The sequence below is a fragment of the Oreochromis niloticus genome, linkage group LG22, assembly GCF_001858045.2.
Source record: "Oreochromis niloticus isolate F11D_XX linkage group LG22, O_niloticus_UMD_NMBU, whole genome shotgun sequence".
Taxonomy (NCBI): Eukaryota; Metazoa; Chordata; class Actinopteri; order Cichliformes; family Cichlidae; genus Oreochromis; species Oreochromis niloticus.
In genome coordinates, this window is record NC_031985.2 from 36,567,213 (window position 1) to 36,589,077 (window position 21,865).

At 39.2% G+C, this 21,865-nt stretch overlaps 1 protein-coding gene across 1 annotated transcript; it reads left to right on the forward strand.

Annotated features, from left to right (window-relative positions):
* The first annotated feature begins 5,755 nt into the window (after window positions 1-5,755).
* Window positions 5,756-8,603, forward strand: LOC109200043 (uncharacterized). The gene is made up of 4 exons (XM_019355435.2): window positions 5,756-6,072; window positions 6,166-6,334; window positions 6,793-6,917; window positions 7,908-8,603. The coding sequence occupies exons 1-4, from the start codon at window positions 5,923-5,925 to the stop codon at window positions 8,226-8,228; spliced, it is 765 nt and encodes a 254-aa protein (XP_019210980.1). The 5' UTR covers window positions 5,756-5,922; the 3' UTR covers window positions 8,229-8,603.
* The last annotated feature ends 13,262 nt before the right edge of the window (window positions 8,604-21,865 follow it).

The window sequence follows — 21,865 nt, forward strand, 5'->3', positions numbered from 1 at the left end:
TGGTAGTCTGGAACAATGTCCATTTCATTTTCGTCAGTGTCATGTCTGGATTGTCGTTGGGCCACACACTCTAAACGATCTACTTCAACCTCAGGTGCAAAGGTGTTCCATGCATTGATAAGTGGGCCTTGTTGTTCAATCTGTTCCAGTGCCCTTTCCATTGTTTTGCCATGGCTTTCATAACGCTTTTTGTTAAAGGTAACAATTGGCCGTACTGCAAAACCATGTTTTCGTCCACTTTTGTAGAACTGTTCGGATGTGGGGTATTTTGTGTTTTTTAAGGTCATCATTTGATCGATGTGGAAAATAAAGTTTTAGTAGTCTGCTATAAAACTTCTCTGGTTGTTTCTTTTCTGAGAACCGAGGATATCTGATTATTGCAGGTTTCCCTCTTGTTCTCTTTTGAATATAACCCATGTTATTCAAAAGAGGGATGGCATTTTTTGACTCTGTTTGACGGCTGTAGAGAATCCTGTACTCTGAAGCAAATTCAGCCAAACACATTCTTTCAAACTCAGGTGTTCTGGGTCTGTTTGCATATTTTTCTGGCAATCCAGACATCCACACATTTTCATCATCTGGTGCCATGCTCTGCAACCTGCTCATCGGGAGACTCATTTTCAGGGCATCATCATCAGTCTGTATGAACACCACACTGCGTGAACACTTTTTTAGTGGCAGGCTGCATGTCCTTGCCACGGATTCATGGGCACTGACTTCTCTGTGTTTAGCATATGCCTGCATTATCTGTTTCATTTCATCTCTTTCATTGACATTGGACTTTTTTACCTCCTGGATGACTCCATTAAGAAATTGTGTCATCTCAAATTCGGGTTTAGAGACATAAGACATCATGTACATCAGGCAGCTGTAGTCATCAATGACATATTGGATGTCCATGTTGGCATTCCAGGCCCTCAGCAGATCTGCATTGTATGCATTCACCCAGCAGTCATTAGGTTCACGCTTTAAGAGGTTGACATGGCCATTGCTTAAATTGAAGACACAATCCAAGTATTGCTCATAAGTTAATTTGCATTTGTGAAGCAGCTCAGACAAGTCCTCAAACGAGGAATTTGGGTCACAGAGCAAATCTCTCAATGGCTGGAGTTTTTCTTTGGCCTCTTTCTGTTTTTTTGCGAGAGCCATTCGTCTGTTTTTTGCTTTTGTTTTTCATTTGTGCCTTTCTCCTTACTTGTGCTATGCTGCTTATCATTGTGATCATCGTCATCATCTGGGCTTGGGAAAGTGATCATTGTTTGGTCTACGGGTAGTTTGGGGAACCCAAACCTACATGACACATTACCTTTTTTACAGGATCTGGAGTGATTTCTGCTGTGGACTTGAACCTCAGACACAATTTTGTGAAGTTCAGGATCGGCATTTTGGTCAGGCATCTTACATGTTATGTACTTGTCAATAAATTTGTACACGTGGTCTTCAAGGTCGCTTCCAAATTTAGGTGCATCTTTGACCCAAACCAGTAAATGGATATGAGGGCTACCTCTGGCCTGAAACTCCACTCAATAAAAGTAATCTTCTACTTCACCGATGGGCTGTGCCGGGGACAGGATCAGTGTTGTCATTAGTGCATCGACTCTTTTTTCAAACAATCGCATCACAGTCACAGGGTTGCTTCGGAGAATTTCACACTTTGTGTTCCAGTCAAGTTGTGAAAAATCCACTTGTTCACCTTGTTGAGTTTTTATGACCTCAACAACCTCAGGCCATCTCATTTCAGCAGCTGAAAATGTCAGGAAAAAAGTTGGCTTTCCTAACTGTCTGACCATAGCATGGAGATCTTTCAGTGCCTTCTCCCAATAGGCTGGAGTACCTTTCAGAGGTTTCATGAAGCGTGTTGCATCTTTGTTATTTATCAGTCTCTCCACTTCGTCTTTATTCTGAAGCATTCTGTTACAAATTCTACGTCCATCCTTGGTGATTGCCTTACCTTTGCGCAATTGGATGGACATGCTGTTTGTAGCCATGTGTGTTTCTGTTACAAACTGTGCAAAGAATAGGTAGCTTTGGTCAGTTGCAAACCGTGTATCTGCAGAGAACAGCCGTGTATTAAAATACATGCTTGGGGACAGTTTGACTTGTCTGGCTTCATCTAATGTGTTCTGTCCAGTTGGGAACTGCACAGGAAAGGCTATGGCTTCAAGTTTAGGAACAGAGAAGAAGCCAACAGGTCTATTTCCTTGGGCGGGTGCAATGCTAAATATTCCTTCACCATATGATAAATGTCCTGTGCTATATCTGGTGGTTGCATACAGGTGTCTAGAACAAGACCAGGGCGAAGTTCTTCCTTTTCTTTCTCCATATCTTGTAAGGGCTCTCCATTTGACTGTTCAGGCTCCAATAGTTCGTTTACATCATGACATGGCTCAAGTATTCCAGCTGTTGTATCCTCAGTGGTTCTTCTTTCTGGTAGAATTTGGTTGTCGAAGTTTCTGGGCAGTGCATCTTGAATATCTGCATCAGCAGTGCCATGTTCCGTCTCGATTATCTGATTATTTGTGGGATCAGCAAAAGTAGCGTCATCATCAATAGATACATCTTTGTATTCTGAATGCATCTCTTTTAGCTTTGATAAGCCTGCTAACACATTCTTCATGTTCACAGTGTAGAAGTGTTGGTATCCTTTGAATCTGATGTGTCTTTTCAGTTGTACCTGCAGGAGCTGGGCTTCATTGCTAGGTCTGGGAAGACAGTTTACTGTGGTTTCCACATCCGACGGTACACAAACAACAGCCCCATGTACGGCTCTTTGCTGTCCTTTTGGTAATGCAATGATTTTGGCAAACGGGAGAATTTTAGCAATCAGTTGTCGTTCTAGTACATTTAATTGACTCAGTTCAATTGGAATGGGTGCTAGTGCTAAATTGTTTGCCACTGCGATGGAAGAGATCTTTCCTCGTTGTAGGTGGCTGTCACAGTTGTAGCAAATCCACTCTTGCATTCTTTGTTTTGGAAAGGTACAGTTAGCTGTACATTCACTATCACAAACATGGACAAATTTTCCTGTCAAGCAAGTGTCAACAATATGACTATTTTTAACATACTTTGATCTTTTGCAGTGTTGAACTTGATTAGGAAACAGAGTTCTGTGGCACACTGTACAGACATGGGTGGGTCCTAACTTAATTGTTTCATGGAAAGCTAATGTGGCTGCTTGCATCACACTATTCACTACAAGCTGTGCTTCAGACTGTGGACCCTGCTGGAATTGTGCTACTAGTCGTCTGTATTTCTTCTTTATTCTCTGCGCACACAACTTTTTATAAATGGCGAAAGATGCAGTGGTAGCCATTTTGTGTCTCTGGTACTCTGCACAGCGCTGTATATGGTGCAGTCTGAATTGTGAGTCATTATGATACCTGACATGAATTGATTTTTTTTGTTTGTGCCTGTAGTTTGGATCCGATGCATATTTTGTTCTTATGTATGCCCTCTTCCTTTCTCTGACATCATCCTCTCTGTATTTCTGGCTCATGTATTTTTTCTGTCTGCTTTGAAAGTCAGCATCCGTGTTGTACCTTTGGACCAGATATTGCTTCTGTCTGCTTTGAAAGTCAGCATCCGTGTTGTATCTTCGGAACACATATTGTTTCTGTCTGGTTCGAAAGCTGGCATCTGTGGTATATCTTCTGATAATGTAGTCTCTCTTTTTTTGTTGAAAATGAGGATCATTTTGGTATCTCTTCACTTTGTGGGCTTTTATCTTCTCTTGAATATGAGGATTTGCATAATAATCTTTGGCTGATAACAGTTTTTGTTTATGGCGATGACAGTTTTGAGCATATTGAGTTTTCACAGCCTGTAATTTTTTCATTCGAAATTCAGGAAAGCAGGCATATCGTTGCTTTTCGTGTCTTTTTTTGTTTATCTTCTTTGCCAAGTCTTCAGATGAAGATTTTTCTTTAGCTTTTAGATGCTGCTTGTGACTTTTTTGAGCTTGACGAATAGCTTTCCCACGTCGTCGTTTATTTAATCTGCATACATTTCTTGCTTTTTGGGGGGGTTTATCTATGACGTTATCTCTTTCATTATTGAGTTCAAGATTTTCTTGTTGTTCTGTTTGGATGTTGCTTGTTGGATCAACAGATGTTTCAAGCTGATGTTCACAAATTTGATTTGAAGCCTTTTTGTCTTGTTGTGGGTTTAAAGCACTTTCTAACATTGTCATGTAGGTTTGGGCTGATTCTGGTTGAGGCACTTGCACAGTGGGATTTGTGATTTGTGGTTCATCATTTTGTGGTGATGTAGCTGTTGCTCCTGGTGTTGCTTGAGTTGACTGTGCAGGCTGTTCGTTGTGAGTGCTGACTCTTTTGAAAGAAACAGGCACAAACTCAGATCTTGCATACCTGCCTTGATTTTGGAAAAGGTTATGCAGGTGGGTGATCAGGTCATTCACATGAGTGAAAGTGAGCATGACTGCTGTTCCATTTGGCTGGGGTAAACCTGCTGCACTTCTTGAATGTGAATCAAATAATCCATACCTCCCAGATTTGTCACGGAAAACTGCAATGCACTGAGGCGAAACCATGAGCAAAGCATAGTTCACATCTGTTGACAGACATACAAGGCGACTAGCAAGAGGCAACCACCACCCTTTTCTTTGATAAGTTTTGTCTGCTGCTTTCAGGTATCCGTACCTTATGTTGTCCATTTTCACACTGTAGACATTTATGTCAGCATGAACTTCTTTGGGCAGGTCCTCCATGGTCAGATGATCTTGTGTATAACGCCTCTCCTGCTGAAGATTTGTTTTAATCCAACAGTAGAGTGCATCTCCCTGTTCAAGCACCTTATCAAGTCGGGCTGCGTTGAACTGGTGTTCCTCATTAAGGTAGGCCAGGAATGTGAGGGCATTACATGTGCACTGATGATTTCGAGAGAATTCTGTGTACCTTTCATCACTTTGACAATGAGTTGCACTGACACACCAGAAGTGCTGAACTGCGTTTCTCTGTAGCTCCTCTGTCAGTAGTTGTTCATTTGTGTTGTGGAAAGGCTGATCAAGGAATGGTAAAGGTGACACATGTTATTGTTTAGTATTTAATGATATGCATTTCACGGTTGAGTAAAAACATATGTAACTCTTGGTACAATGATGTAAAACATTTTTAAGTGGCAAGAGTTGTATAAATTTAGATTTTTTTATAAAGTAAAATTTTTTTTTTAACTATGGTAAAATAATGAAACAATGTTCAAGCCAAATTATATCACTCCTCAATCATATTACAGCATAATCTAAAGATACACAGCATCAGATAAGCCAGAAAGACAGTGACAGGAACAGTGAGAGACAGCAGAGGTGGGAAGTAAAAATGACAAATATTTTAGATATCTGTAATTTGACTTTTTTGATTCTGGTTTATTTAATAAACAACTACACCTATAGATATGAAAGTCAGTGCTCTGTGAAAGTATTTTGTTGTTGGCTTCTCCGATACAGTGGTTAAAGAAATCATACTATGAGACTAATTCAGGTCAGTCTGTAATTCAGGCAGTTATTCCCTAATGGACCCAAAATAAATAAATGTAAAAATGTCTTTTTGTAACAACTGATTTAAATAGACCTCTAATGCATGATGCCATATCTGGCTTTTTGACATGTAGCACTGAACAATCCCAACAGTCAGGAACGAGTTTTCTTCAGTATCCAAAACTTGCTACAAACAGTGTTGGGTAACAGATAATCAATACTAAACAAATATCTCTCTTGCTCTTAATTCGGCAGGAACATTTCTATGATCACCAGAGTGGTTCTGGTTACCTGGCATAGAGATTGAAAACTGTGCAGCGCAACTCTACTGAAAAGATGAAGAAATCAGAGCTTTTCAAGACAGCCCCAAGACTCTTCGCGACTTGTGTTCAAATGCGAGACAGTTGCCAGGTGATGAATGCAAGGAAGCTATGTCACTGATGAGGCACTCAACTGACATGAAACTTGTCAAAGAGAAAATGAAGGTGACATTTGAACATAGGCAAAAAGTGATTCAAGATCCAGCCACAGCTTCTTCTGTCCTGGACCTTTTCCCAAGATTTCTGGATACACCTGGCTTGGTAAGGCATAAAATGATTTACTGACAGCTTTGTGGTTCCTTTGTTTGTTTGCTTGTTAATGCGTTCTTTCTATTGTTACATTTTGTGTTTAAGATTGACCAAGACTTCACAATGCTGTTTGGGGAGGAAGTGTCTGGTAAATTCCTTGCGAAGTGGCCAACATTCTTCAAGCCAAGAATCATCAAAGATTGCAAGAATCTGTCTCAGAGTACAGAATTGGATGAGCTGCTCGTTTCTTCACATGGTGACTCTGACGAGGGTGGTAAGTGTAAATTGGAGATGGTAGATTTCACATGCCTTTACAGCATTTTCGCAATTCCCACAGCACAGTATATTAGTGGACCATACCATTAAACCTAAACATGTTTTGGCACCTTTACAACAGCTGTTGATTTTATAAATCACATTTCAGTATGGTGTGAAAAGGAATTTACAAACATGGTAAACCTGAAACCTTAATGTCATTTAAAGTTTGACAAAAAAAGTTACATAATGTTACTATTGTTATGACTCAATATTTACATCAATTTGGTGGCCCGAAGATTTTAAATCTCTGGAAATGAATTGTCATACCATACTGAAGACAATGGAAAACTCCTTTATTTGAAAAATTATCAGTTATCTAAAATGTCATCATGGCATTGAATAACATTGAAAAAAATGACTGCTGTGGACCTTTAAATGACAGTCATTGTGATTATCTTAATTCTTATTCTGTAGTATGGGACTGCGAGTTGGCTGCCATTCTTTTGCTGCTTCACTTGTTACCTCCAACATCTAAAGGAAGGAAGTCTTCAAAGATTAGCACATCAGATGCTGCTCACCACCTAATGAAATTCATGAAGGTATGATTTAGGGCTGTGCGATATGACCAAAATCTCATATCCCGATATAAGAATTCTATCATCCCAATAACGATATAAATCACAAAAATGTAACATTTTCTGTAAATTCTGTGAGCTCGACTTGCAGGAAGTGTTTCCAGCTGCGCGTCATGTACTTGGAGTCGAGTGTTTTAACAGATGCATGAAACTATACATTTGTAGACATAAGTTGTAACAGCCGCCGTTTTCTTTGTGTATTTATTACACGGCGTGCTGCGGGGAAAAGCCCGTTCTAACGTTTGAGTCTAAGGTTTATTTTTTATCACCTGGCGGCTCTTTTTTGCTTCTCATCCGTAAATACTCTGCATCTTTCACGTGATTCAGTTTATTTTGAAAAGTCTCAACAGGATCTTGAGCTTTATTGTGAAAGGTTTATGTGGAACATAAACAAGCGGACACGCGATGGCGCTACCGTTGTTGTTGCTAACGACAACGCATAAAAACAAGCGCTTGTCCGTCTGTAGTGTGGTTATATTAAATATAAGAGAAAGAGAGAACTCTAAGAAATGAATATAGCCACTACAGTGACCATCAAAATAATGAAAAAATATTGCCGTAAACAGTTTATTTTGTGACACCACGAAACAAACGATAGCGTAAAATGAAACAATAGACGTTTTTATATCGTCATCAGATATATATCGTTATATCGAACAGCCCTAGTATGATTTTTAGAAATGTGTTAAAGTAGCTTTCTCTTTTGATGAGAACAGATGCAGATTATAAGACCACCGCGCAGCAGATGTATCTATGCCAGACAGGCTTGGTGTTGCAGCACCGGCATGTCATTGTTTCCATTAAAACTAAATGTACAAATTGGAACAAAAATAATTGTGCACCCATAGTAAAACATTTTAATATTGTCTTAATTTTAGGCAGCAATGCTGCCACTCAACATCAGATTACCAATTTTGTTTAATGTGAATCATTTGGTTTCTTTCACTCCCTCAGGTGGGAGGTAGCATGGAGACTTTTCTTAAGGCTGGCCCCAATCAGCCATTCCTCCTGTGTGTTGGAGAAAGAAAGAACATCATCCAGAGTTTCTACATTGTCCTAGATCAAAAGGTCATTCCCTGTGTGACGCAGACAGGAGTTGCAGCTTTTGATGAGCTTTTCAAGGGACATTTTGTATTTGCTGTGTCCTATGACGAGGCATTGCACAACTTCTACACATTCATCCAGACCACTGTGTATGGCATTGATGTTGGCAGCGTGAAGGAGAGTCCTCGGGTCAGGGAAATCAGAGCAAGAATTCTTCACAGTACAGTCTAAAGACATCGACTATGACCGAAAAGGACCGGAAATGTTCATCTGTTACTTTTGCAAGAACACAACACAAGTTGCTCAGTGTTATTTAGACATGTCAAGTTCCAGCATGGTTTGTAGGAAAGTTTTTACGTTTGACCTGTGGAGATCCTAGATGTTCATCTCTTTGACAAGCAGCACCTCTCCCAAGCTCATGGAGACTTTGTTGACTCAGGGGTCATCAGTATTTTTTATTTTGAGCCTGCACCTTATGATGGAACCTCTGTTTCACAGCCTATAAATGTAGCTAATCTCAAGACAGGCAAATACTAGACATGTACAGAACTGTTATTTCTCAACTACAATCCTCAAGAGTTCTGAAAGTACTGTATATATTGTGGTGTGTTATAGACCTTACAATGGGCAATTTTCAAATGACACTAATGACAAAATGTAGATTGTCCAATATTGTAGTTTTGTATATCTTTATGCACTGTTTATTTGTGGTGTATCTGCTGTTTGAATACAGAGTATTTTTGAACAGTCTTGTTTTTGGTTTTTTATGGGTAGAGTGTCTGTAGCTGTGAATACATTCTAATTTATTGTAGCAGTAGAGATATCAGAGATCAATGGGAGTTTATTGTAATCTGGCAGTATTGATGATTTGACTGACACTAGTGTTAGTGTTAGAAAATCAACACTATTCAGTGTTAAATTTTTAAACACCAGGGCTAGTGTAAGGTACTACCTACACTATTTGGTGTTAATTTTTTAACACTAGGGCTAGTGTAAGGTACTACCTACACTATTTGGTGTTAATTTTTTAACACTTAACACCAGTGTAGAATATTGTTGACACTGGTCAGTGTTAATCTTTAACTCTGTACAGTGTTAAAATAACACTAGGTCATTGTTAAAAATATAACACTTTGAAAAGTGTTAATTTAACACTCAAAAGAGTGGACACATATAGACACTTATCTAGTGTTAAATTTAACACTCAGTGTCAATTTGACACTGGCGATTTTGCTGTGTGGTAGAGACATACCCTAAAAGACTGGCAGCTGTAATTGCAGCAAAAGGTGGTTCTACAAAGTATTGACTCAGGGGGCTGAATAATTGCGCACACCCCACTTTTCAGTTATTTATTTGTAAAAATGTTTGGAATTATGTATGACTTTTGTTCCACTTCTCACGTGTACGCCACTTTGTATTGGTCTTTCACGGGGAATTCCAATAAAATTGATTCATGTTTGTGGCTGAATTGTGACAAAATGTGGAAAAGTTCAAGGGGGCCAAATACTTTTGCAAGCCACTGTATCTAAGCTCAAAATAATTATTTTCAACTCAGATGAATACAACTAAGGAAAACCATCAGGTTGTCTAGAATTCATGTTTAGGAGTTTAATCAAAAAGAATCACTGTTCCCACTATTTTAAGATTTAGAGAATCATGTGATCTTATATTATATTTTTTGTGTTTTTCAGACATTTAAGATTCATAGTAAACTTGGTTTAAATTTTTGACTCATATCTGGATCATTTTTTAATTTTTTACATTGTAAAAAGCTTTCCACGGTTTCAGTTTTTCCTGCGTACAAAAAAAACAATGTGTGGCACAAGAAGTTGATTTACTGAACCATAAAATATATCTCCATCTAATTCTGTATGTAAAAATGGCCCAAAAAAACAGACCAATGCTACATCTCACAAAGGCCTGTTCTGAGGAAAAGTCCAGTATGTTGTTGAGGGTGATCTAATACAAGGACGACTGGCAACCTTTCCTTAAGATTAGTGCGCAAACTATCAACAAAAAAAAGTGTGTGTGTGTGTGTGTTGGGGGGGGGGGACCCTGTGGCTCACAACTGACTGATATTGAGTGTCTTCCTCCTTCTTCCTTCTGGCTGCTCCATGCTCATTAACCTGCATATGCCCATGACATCAGCAGAGACACCATGACACTGAGTGTTAATACTTCATAGTTAACTCATAATTTCTAATTTACAAATAGAAAAAAGACCATTTGCTCAAAAAATAAAAAAACAGAGTGAATGAGACTGGTGCTGTTTTATTGTGTTGAGTTAACGGCCGATGATTCTGCAGACTCTATTCGCACATTTTTAAATACAAAGCTGGCTTTTACTGAAGCAGTGTGTAAAGATGAGACAGGTCCTGAATCAACAGGACACGATCAACAGCAGTGAGATGCAGGCTACAACACAATAAAGATGCATAATAATAATAATTATAAAGACAATTTGTTTGAAAGACAGTGATGATATTTGTTTGCAACATTTATATTACAGTTCAATCAGGATAATTTTATGGACAAATTATAATCAACTGTCTGCCAACACTGGGGCTTAAACTCTCAGATAACAACAATTCAACTTACGAGACCCACTTTAATCTAATGGATATGCTCTAATTTGGAGAACCAAAACAGGCTGTGTCAACTTAACTTTACCTGCAGTTTGTACTGGAATGTAACATTTACATTCCGAGAGCTTCACTCCATATTATCTAATATGCAGGTAGCTAAATGGCCTGTATTTATATAGCGCTTTTCTAGTCCCTAAGGACCCCAAAGTGCTTTACATATCCAGTCATTCACCCATTCACACACACATTCACACACTGGTGATGGCAAGCTACGTTGTAGCCACAGCCACCCTGGGGCGCACTGACAGAGGCGAGGCTGCCGGACACTGGCGCCACCGGGCCCTCTGACCACCACCAGTAGGCAACGTGCCATAAGCTATGTCCCCTCGCCACAATCTCACATTTCTAAATAAAAATGGAAACAAAGAAGTTACCTTCATTATCTCGTACCAGTATAATTTCACTGGAGTGGTAATTCAATGAATGGCCGCCAGGGTGAAGCCACAGAGTCAGGCAGGTCCTGTGTGTTTGCCAAAAAAAATATATCAAAAGACCTTGGATTTTGCCATGTTTGTTTGGTCTCTTCTTGTCTTTCTACCTCCTCTTGAGCTTAATGTATCCACGGAAAATGGTTAATTTAACTCTCCACCCAGCCAAGAGGAGCCAACATCTTTTGTATACAAGAATCCTGGATTGTGGACATACTAGGCCGCCCCCAGGTAAACGTGTTAAAACGGTATCTAGATCATTCCTGGGGGTTGTGAATCTCTTGATGATAATACTTCTGGCTGGCGATGTTGAGCGTAACCCCGGACCTGTTTCAAGTCCTGTGCTACAGTTGCAGCAGCTCCCTGGGCTAACACCATCACTGCTACCTTGGCTACAGCAGCTCCCTGGGCTAACACCATCACTGCTACCCGGGCTACAGCAGCTCCCTGGGCTAACACCATCACTGCTACCCTGGCTACAGCAGCTCCCAGGGCTAACACCATCACTGCTACCTCGGCTAGAGCAGCTCCCTGGTCTAACACCATCACTGCTACCTGGGCTACAGGAGCTCCCTAGGCTACAGCAGCTTCCTAGGCTAACACCATCACTGCTACCTGGGCTACAGCAGCACTGTGGGCTAACACCGTCACTGCTACCTGGGCTGCAGCAGCTTCCTGGGCTAACACCATCACTGCTACCAGGGCTACAACAGCATCCTGGTCTTACACCATCACTGCCACCTGGGCTACAGCAGCGTCCTGCGCTAACACCATCACTGCTACCGGGGCTACAGCAGCCTCCAGGACTAACATCATCACTGCCACCTAGGCTACAGCAGCCTCCTGGACTAACACCATCACTGCTACTAGGGTTACAGCAGCCTCCTGGACTAACACCATCACTGCTACCTGGGTTACAGCAGCCTCCTGGACTAACACCATCACTGCCACCTGGGCTACAGCAGCCTTCTGGACTAACACCATCACTGCTACCAGGTTTACAGCAGCCTCCTGGACTAACACCATCACTGCTACCTGGGCTACAGCAGCTTCCTGGGCTAACACCATCATTGCAGGTCCCGATTACAACTAAACCTAGTAAGTCAACACAACCTATCATACCCATGGGTATACAGAGGAACCCTGTGTTTAAAAAGCATCGATCGTTTAAGTTATTTCGGACTCTTAATCAAGCTAGGACTATATGGGATCCACAGTGTAAAGACAAAGGGCTCCTAGGTGGCCATCTGAACATACGCAGCATGGCCCCTAAGAGGGAACAACTGGAACATCTTCTCATTAATTCAAATGTTGATTTCATGGGACTTTCGGAAACTTGGCTCAAACCCTCTTCTCCACAAGCACTGGTAACTCTACAAGGCTACCATGTCTTCAGAAAAGATAGGCATCAAGGAAAGGGGGGAGGGGTGTTATTGTATATGAAGGACTTTCTAAAATGTACACAAATAATCTGGCCAAATGAAATCTCTGTTGAATGTGTTGGAGTTAAAGTGTCACTCTCAGCAGAAATGTCATTCACTGTATTATGTCTTTATCGCCCACCTTTAGCAAAAGTAGATTTTTATGACCAATTCAAGGCACTTCTGAATTCTTGCAACTTCAACAATGAACTTATCCTAATGGGAGACTTAAATGTAAATTGGGATAACAAAAGCAACAGAAAGAAACTAAAAGAAATCACAGATAATTTTGGTTTAAAACAAATGATCAATGATCCCACTAGAATAACAAATCGCTCTAGAACTCTAATAGACCTGGTGTTTTCTAACAAACCGGATAGAATGATAAAAACATATAACTTTTTGACTGGCTTGTCTGACCACAATGCAATATTCTTCTCTAGAAAGCTGACTAAAAAGTGACTGAGATGTGTCAGTAAAAGCATGAATATAAAAAAACATTTATTCCAAATAATCAAGAGCAACATTTAATGGCAGCTCTAAATAATTTTGATTGGACTAGCATACTATCCTATGATGACACTAATAAATGTTGTGATCTATTATACTCTGCTATTAAAGGGGTCTTGTCACAGTTTCAGAAAGAGAGCCATTTAAAGAAACAAGTTTATTCCTTGCCTTGGATTAATACTGAGTGTAAACAGTTTATGAGACTCAGAGACCAGTTACTTAAAAAATCATTACAATCTGGATTAAATACTGATCGATTACATTTTATATCTGCAAGGAATAAAGTCACACAAACTTTGAGAATGGCAAAAGCAAATTTTTTCATGACTGTAATTAATAGTGCCAAAGGAAACTGTAAGCTAATTTGGGAAAATATTAACAAACTCCTTGGTAACAATAAGCATAATGCTGATACAGACCTTGAACTTAAATTTGCCAATGAACTGGTATCAGAGCCTCTTAGCCTAGCCTAGCTACTAAATTAAATAATTTTTTCCAAAGTACCATTAATGAAATTGCACAATTGTTTTCTAATTCTTGTGACCCTCAACAAAATATTGGGAATACCGACACCAAAGAGGATGTTTCTTCTCCAGATTCAAAGTTCAATATTCAGAAAATTACAGAAACTGAAGTAGAAAATATAATCTCTAAATTAAGAAGTTCTAAAGCAAGGGATGAGTTTGGATTTGATACCAATTTCTTGAAGCATTATAAATCTTGTCTTTTGGTGCCTGTGACCCATCTTATTAATTTATCAATCACGCAGGCAGTCGTTCCTCTGAGTTGGAAGGTGGCAAAAGTTACACCAATTTATAAATCGGGTGATAAAACAGACCCTGCTAATTATCGACCTATTAGCATACTCCCTATCTTTTCAAAGATAGCAGAAAAGTGGGTTGCTAATTCTATCATCAAACATCTTAATGACTCCAATCCGGGATTGCACCCTATGCAATTTGGATTTCGCACTCTTCATTCAACTGAAACGGCTGTCTGTGTTTTTGTTGAGAGAGTGAAATCTTACTTAGACAAGAGCAGTTATGTTGCGGCTGTTTTTCTTGATTTCAAGCGTGCGTTTGACACTGTGAATCATCTTAAGCTCTTCTCTAGACTGTCGACATTTAACTTTAGTAATCACACTGTTAAATGGATACAGTCTTATCTATCAGATAAAAAACAATGCGTGCAAATAAAGAATAGCAAGTCACCCTATCTTTACTGTACGCAAGGTGTCCCCCAGGGTTCAATTCTAGGCCCCCTGTTATTTTCACTTTGTGTAAATGACTTGCCTAATGTGTGCAAAAATGTGGACACGATTATGTATGCTGATGATACAGTAATCTTTATACAAGCCAAAACTGCTGATGATGCAGCCCATCAGCTTTCACTGGCATTACATGATTTACAAAAATGGCTGAATGACTCATGCCTGTGCCTTAATTTTAAAAAGACCGTATCAATGTTTTTTAGTAAACCTAAAACAACCGTGGCTGCAGTAAAAGTTTGCTTGGCTGCACAAGAATTAATTAATGTTGAGGAATTTAAGTATTTGGGAGTGCTACTAGACTCTAAATTATCCTTTAAAAAACATATTAAAAAAGTAGTGAAAACTGTAAATGTTAATATACAGAACTTTAGACATATCCGCACATCATTAACAGACACAGCAGCGATTCTATGATACTGGCTCATATTGAATATTGTATTACAAGTTGGTCCTATACAAGCTCTGCTGCTATTGGGCCAATTGAAGTATGCTACAAAAGAGCACTGAAAATATTAGATAAAAAACCTTTTTCATATCACCATTGTCAAATTTTAGATAAATACAAGTTTTTAAATTTTACTAATTTCAAATTATTTAAATTTGCCTGTCTAATATACAAAGTTATACATGGTCTGGTGCCTCCACCAATGAGTGATTTTATTAAACAAAAGTCTAGCAGTGTTGCCGGGTCTCGACTGACTCGAGCCACTGTTAGAGGTGATTGTGAATTGACATTCAGGCGGACCACCTTTTCACAGAATGCTCTGTCATATCAGGGAGTGAGCTTCTGGAATAGTCTTCCACTGTCAGTGAGGGAAAGTACAAGTCTACCCATCTTTAAGAGTCACTTAAAAGGGCGGCTGAGGGACACACAAACATGTGATCATGTTTAATAATCATTATTGGACGGGAAAAAGAGTTAGTGTATTACAAAAAGGGAAACAACTGTTAGTGTAATGGGTGAGCGCAATATCACGACAGTCAGGGCATGTGCAATACTGGGGTTTGTGCAATATAACTGATGTGTTTCCGTTATTGTTATCTATACTGTCCTCTGTGTCCACTCTTCTTGTCATTTGTTTGTTCTAGTATAATGTGATGACTGTTTTTGTCCTTGTCACATGACCTGTAAATAGTGTCTCTGTATGTTTTTACTAACTTGTGTTTAACACCAACCTGCCAGAGGGTCTGCAGATGGAAATTAGCCCAAGGCTATAATCTGGCATATTTACATTTATTAAAATGTTCATTAATATGTATTGCCCCTCTTTCTAAACATAAATAAATAAATAAAAAATGAATGAAGCATATTTGGCACAACAGTTAACAGTACTTAAACTTTTAGTGAATTACTGCTGTTCAGTCCAGTGCTCTCTGTGTGAGAGGAGCTGGTAAAATTTGAAATTTGATTGCAGTTTGGTATAAACTACCTTCTCTAAAACCTTTGACATAAAAGAGAGCTTAGAAATGCACCTGAAATTAGAAAGAACAGGAGTCCAAGTTGCTCTTTTTTCTTTTCACAAATTCTCTCATTCTTCCAAGTCACTTCACTATATTTCAAATGGCATCTACCAAGTCCTGATCCAGCAGAGCACATTTGGGATGTGGTGAACTGGGAGACTTGCATCGTGGATGTGCAGATGACAAGTATCCAGGAACTGTGTAATGCTAGGAAAAAAGAGTCAACCCTGGTATCAATAAGGTTCAATTCAATTCTTTTCAGTTTTATTAATATAGCGCCAAATCTCAACAACAATCTTTGCAGAATTGTTCTAATTAAGCCACAACATCCTCAGACTATCACAGTATTGCCACAACATTTTACTGCTGATATGATGTTCTTTTCTGAAATGCTGTGTTACTTTTACGCCAGCCAAATGGGACACACACCTTCCAAAAAGTTCAGCTTTCGTCTCATCAGTCTAGAGAGTATTTCCCCCAAAGTCTTGGGGATCATCAAGATGTTTTCTGGCAAAACTGAAATGAGCCTTTATGTTCATTTTGCTCAGCAGTGATTTTCATCTTGGAAATCTGCCATGTAGGCCATTTTTCCCAAGTGTCTTTCTTATGGTGGAGTCATTAACGCTGACCTTAACTGAGGCAAGTGAGGCCTGCAGTTCCTTGGATGTTAAGTGTCTGAGGGTCTTTTGTGACCTCTTGGATGAGTTGTAGATGAGTTGTAGCTTAGCTCTTGGGGTAACTTTGGTCAGCCAGCCACTCCTGGGAAGGTTCACCACTGTTCCATGTTTTTGGTATTTGTGGATAACGGCTCTCAGAAATGGATTTATAACCTTTTCCAGACTGAGAGATCTTAATTATGTTGTTTCTTTTTGCGCCTGAATTTCCTTGGATCACAGCATGATGTCTTGCTTTTGAGGATGTTTTGGTCTACTACACTTTGTCAGGCAGGTCCTATTTAAGTGATTTCTTGATTGACAACGGGTGTGGCAGTAACCAAGGCTGGTTGTGGCTAGAGAAATTGAACTCAACTCATTCCAAGGATGTGATACACCACAGGTAATTTATAATGGAAAGGGGAGCTGGATAATCACTTTTCTACTAGAAGAACTAAATGTTATTCTAGTTCCCTGGCGGCTGTGAGTGTGGAGATTGTGTTTGCTTTGTGTTGTAGCATTCTGTTGACACCTAATTTGTGCTTCAGTGGATGATGAGAGTAAAACCTTAAATACTAATCCGTATGTGTTTGTTTACAGTACACATCCACTTTTAAATGGCCCTCATTACTGATGGAAATCTCACAGTCTAAGAAGGCTAGCGTGTCATTTTTTATATGCTCCATGGTGAACTTGATGTGTTTCCCCACTGAGTTAACATGATGAGGTGTAATTCACATAACCAATGGGCCTGTGTGAACCAATGACTTGGTAGTGTTCCAGGGTAGGATAACAGAGCCCTATTTTCTATTCCTCCATATCACCTCCATTTCACCATCTTACAGCCATCAACTCTCTGTGAATGGTACTAACAGCCACTGATTAATGATCATGACAATTTGCATATTAATAAAAATGAAACTTACCGTACGGTCCATTCCTAATTACTGGTACTAGTTTCAGTCATTATCCAAATGTGCTGTTACATAGTTGGGAAACCTTCAGTCAGCTGAGACTGAAGAATTAACCTGGATGATTGACGAAACGTTTCTTCCATAGAAAACTGGGTGTCATCAGGATGCTGCAGCTCAGAGCAAACACCATCTTCACAGATACAACGGTCAAGGAAGCAGAAGAACATCATATCAAAAAGGCCCTGGTAAACATGTTTATCCCAACTGACATTTGTCAAAGCTGCGAAGGATGCTCCATGCATCCTCCTCTCTCCTTCAGCTTGTCACAGAAGACCAACCAAACAGTGTGTGAGAAACATACCCCTGTCATGTTTAACTAATCTCAGGTTAGTTAAACAACAAAACAACAAAACTATGCAGTAAATAACTGCATACCTTGTGTAAATTATATCGTTACACCAACAATGAAAACAGAAATCTTAAAGTGACATAAATTATACTTATTCAAACACTAATCTCGCCATGTTAATGAACTTTCAACACTGTGGATTTAGCCCAGGGGTTACACAGCTAAGACACATTTTCTCTAAACACCACGTCTCTCACTTTCAAAGCCCAAAACAACCTGTGGCAAATATTCGTCCACCCCAAGGATCCAATCCCCTGGCACAAACAGAGTAATATAATGTATGTTGTTAAGGGTCAGCAGTGGCTACTTTTCCAATAATAAGGACGTACGCATCCTGGACAGGGAGGAACGCTGGTCTGAGAGGGGAGTCCAGGGAGCTATTTTTGAATCAAGGAGGGGCCTGAGGTAACCTCTTTTTCCATCTTATAATGCTGTGATTGCAGCCATTCCCCAACTCTCTGTGAATGGTGCTTATGGCCATTAATCAATTGTCATAGATCAATAGTCTTTGATCAGTGGTTGTTAATCAATGGTCATGACAATGTACATATTAATGATCATGAAACTGACCTCACAGCCCATTGTTCATCAGTGGTGCTAGTTTGTCATTATGCAAATGTATAATGACAAACTATTAATTCAGCTGAGAAGAAGTCACTTGGATGAGTGACAAAACATTTTCCCCACTAAAAATGCTATGTCCAGATGAACAGAATCAATGTTGCAATTTTCCTACTTGGATGATTGAGCATGCATTAATACTTAGGTGCCACCATTCTGTATCTCTATTCTGCAGTTAGGTCAGAGTACTTAAAACCAGAGAGCCTTTTTGATTTGTAGCTTGTGAGGTATTGTGAGGCTGCTCTGTGGAGAGGAGGGTGGCGCCTTAACCTTTGTTTGGTGATCAATTTCTTGATTTGTTATATTTCTTTTCTTTTGATTGTGCCAGCAGCTTGTTAGTTTCTTTCAGTTATTCTAAATAAATTAATATTATAAATAAATGGAAAAGAATGAATGAATGGATGGATGGAAAAACTTTCACTTTATTGACACTATCACTTCCTTGTCTTTTTTTTTTAAACCCAGGGACTTTTTGTTACTTCCCTACATCCCATGGACTTTTATGGGAATGTAACACCAACTCAAAATCATATCTAATAACAAAGCAAGAATTAAATTTCTACAGTGTACTCATTATCACTTACAGACCACTACACACCGTAAATCTGAATGGTGTTTACTCCTTTGGGACTGCATGTCAACAAACCTTTACATCCACAATAATTTTTTTGTTTGTTTTTTTTTTCTCAAAAGGCTCCTGTACCTCTTTTTAAAAACTGATTGGCGTGTCCTTGGTCTGGGAAAAGATTCTTCTGTGAAGTTTGCTATTACTAATTGGTTTTAGAGAAGAAAACTGAATAGCATAACAGTTTGGTGTCATGCCCAAATGGCAGTCGAGTAATACCTTGGTAACAAGGCTTTCAATTGTAGTAACCTCATAATGATAAGGTAATATTGGCTGATGTTTTATCATAACAGAAAAGTATTATTATAGTGCTTGACTTACATTTTCCCAGTATTCTGCTTTGTTTAGAAGCAATAATGTAAATATTGTGTTTAATGTTCTGGTTTATTAGCCCATAAGAATCCAGACCCATTTCTACATTCAGGAGAATTATGGGAGACAGAAATCATAGAAAATGGATCATATTTAACACATTTCTGAAGTTTTTTTTTAAATAGTTCCCACCACATTCATCTGTAATGTTACATTTTTGTCACATTGGATGTACACAGTGTAAATTTATTTGTCATTTGGAAATGAATTTGTTAGACAGGTCCTTGCTTATTAACACAGAATTTACTTCATGTTTGGATTTCTATAACATACATAATGATCATTATTTTGCTGGTTCTGTTTAACAACAAATTCTTTGACAGCTCTGTATTACATTGCACAAATGTAAATGCTAAAAAAAATCCAGCTTTATATTGGAGACACTTTCAAAAGCCTATCTCCTCTTTTATCTCTGGATAAAAGAGAAAGACATAAGAAGCGACGTGCCAACTGCCAACTTCTGCCGCCTTTTTGGCTTGCCTCATAGATAAATGCTCATATAACCCAACTGATTATAACAGTCCACATTTTAGCTAGCACCACTGTAGGTTGATTTGCAGGGTGTACCCACCTCTTGCTCTATACACCTGGGATAAACCTCCCCTTCACAACCCTGAACTGGATAAGCAAAGAACATGGACAGCAACATGAACACTTATGTACTGGACATTTTAAATGTGTTTTTGATAAACACTTTCTTTTCTACCTCAAATGATTTCTTCTGTGTTGTGTGCTGCCATTCAGATAAAAGAATAATACATATGAGTAGTAACAAGGGGGCATTAGTTTCACTGGGTGATGCGATCATTTTATTTAAAAATCGGGATTTCGGAATGTTGATCCAAGAGGGAGACAGGCTGCTAGTTTTTAACACAATAGGTGGTCACAAATAACATTCAGCCCTTTAGAAAATAAATGCTATAAGCAGGCAGTATCACTCTTTCAAACTAACTGCGTCTTAATCACACTAAATTTATGATTCTGATGTCTCCTCATGCAGCAATGCAAGCATTTATTTTAAAAACGGCACAAATGGGAATTTCTTCTGTACGGGTAATTTCAGCCTTCATGACTGTTCACAAGTGTTTCATTTAATCAAACCACTAGTTTTTAATCTAACTAGTTTTACGCATCTATTGGGGTTTCTTTCACAGGTTGATGTGATCATTTTATTTAAAAATCGGGATTTCGGAATGTTGAACTAAGAGGGAGAGCCAGCTAGTTTTTAACACAGTAAATGGTCACAAATAACATTCAGTCCTTTAGAAAATAAATGCTATAGGCCTACTTCTAAAACACGTTGCACACGATGTCACCTTTTCCCCCAAAGTAACCAGTATCGCTCTTTTCAAACTAATCGTCTTTTAATCACACTCATTTTGTGATTCTGATGTCACAGCATGCTGCGATGCAAGCATTTTATTAAAAAAACGGATCAAACGGGCATTTCTTCTGTAAGGGGTTTCATGGTTTCAGAGTAGTTTTTAACACAACAGATGGTCACCAATAACATTCACCACCCCTTTAGAAATAAACGCTGCAGTGATACTTCTAAAACCAGTTGCCCAGACCCGCTCCATCTTTTCAACAGCTGGCTAATTGTTTGAATTTGTTCAGGATTGCAAAAGCCCACCGCGGGTTTCATTTAATTGTTGGGATTCCTTAGGAAAAGGTAAAAGCCGACAGGTGTACCAGTCGAGCGGGGACCCGACCTATTGTTTAAAGTGGCCGGTATCGGCTCTTTTTGTAATTCCTCGACAAGGTAAAAGCCCAGCAGATGTACCACTCGAGCAAGATCTCGCCTATTTTCTTAAGTAGTCAGCAACAGCGGTCCCTTGGGCCTATCTTGGCCAGTTACACCGGAGCTCAGCAACTGCGTGCCCCACCCTCATTGTTTTAAACTTGCACAGCAAGGTGATGTCCTGCAGGTGTATCAACCCCCAGACTTATCGGCACCCCATCTACTGTTTTTGGAAGCACCCGGTCCTATATGAAGCATTCCTCAGAGCGTGAGACCCTTGCCATTTCGTGTCAGGACCAGCGCCGGTGCAGACCATTTTCTACCCATACAGAGCGTTTCTGACCAGTTGCTTATGCATAAGAGAAAAGCGACAATACAACACGGTTCTCTGCTCCAAGACATCAGCGGTCCTTTCACACGGTAAGCATGTGTGTTATAACCACCGCGTCATAAATGTCTGTCTGGCAGCGCAGATTATTCAAACTGTTTTTAAACGTGACTCATTTGTTGTCCAAAAAACATTTCATCTAAATTTGCTAAGTTACTGATTTAAAAATATATATTTTCAAATTTTTGGCTGGATGTCAAACATATGATAGACTCTTGAGCATATTTACATAGCAAAATTCACAGTGGTGTAACCATGTTAAATAAAAGATGCCCAGCTGTGCACCAATGCACACTAATGCAAGCCTTTAGACTGTATGCTGATAAGTGCATGAAGCATACCTTTACCTCTATAGCTGAAAAGAGTCTGCATCCATAATTTGTGGATCTATTGATTTGTTTTTAATGTGG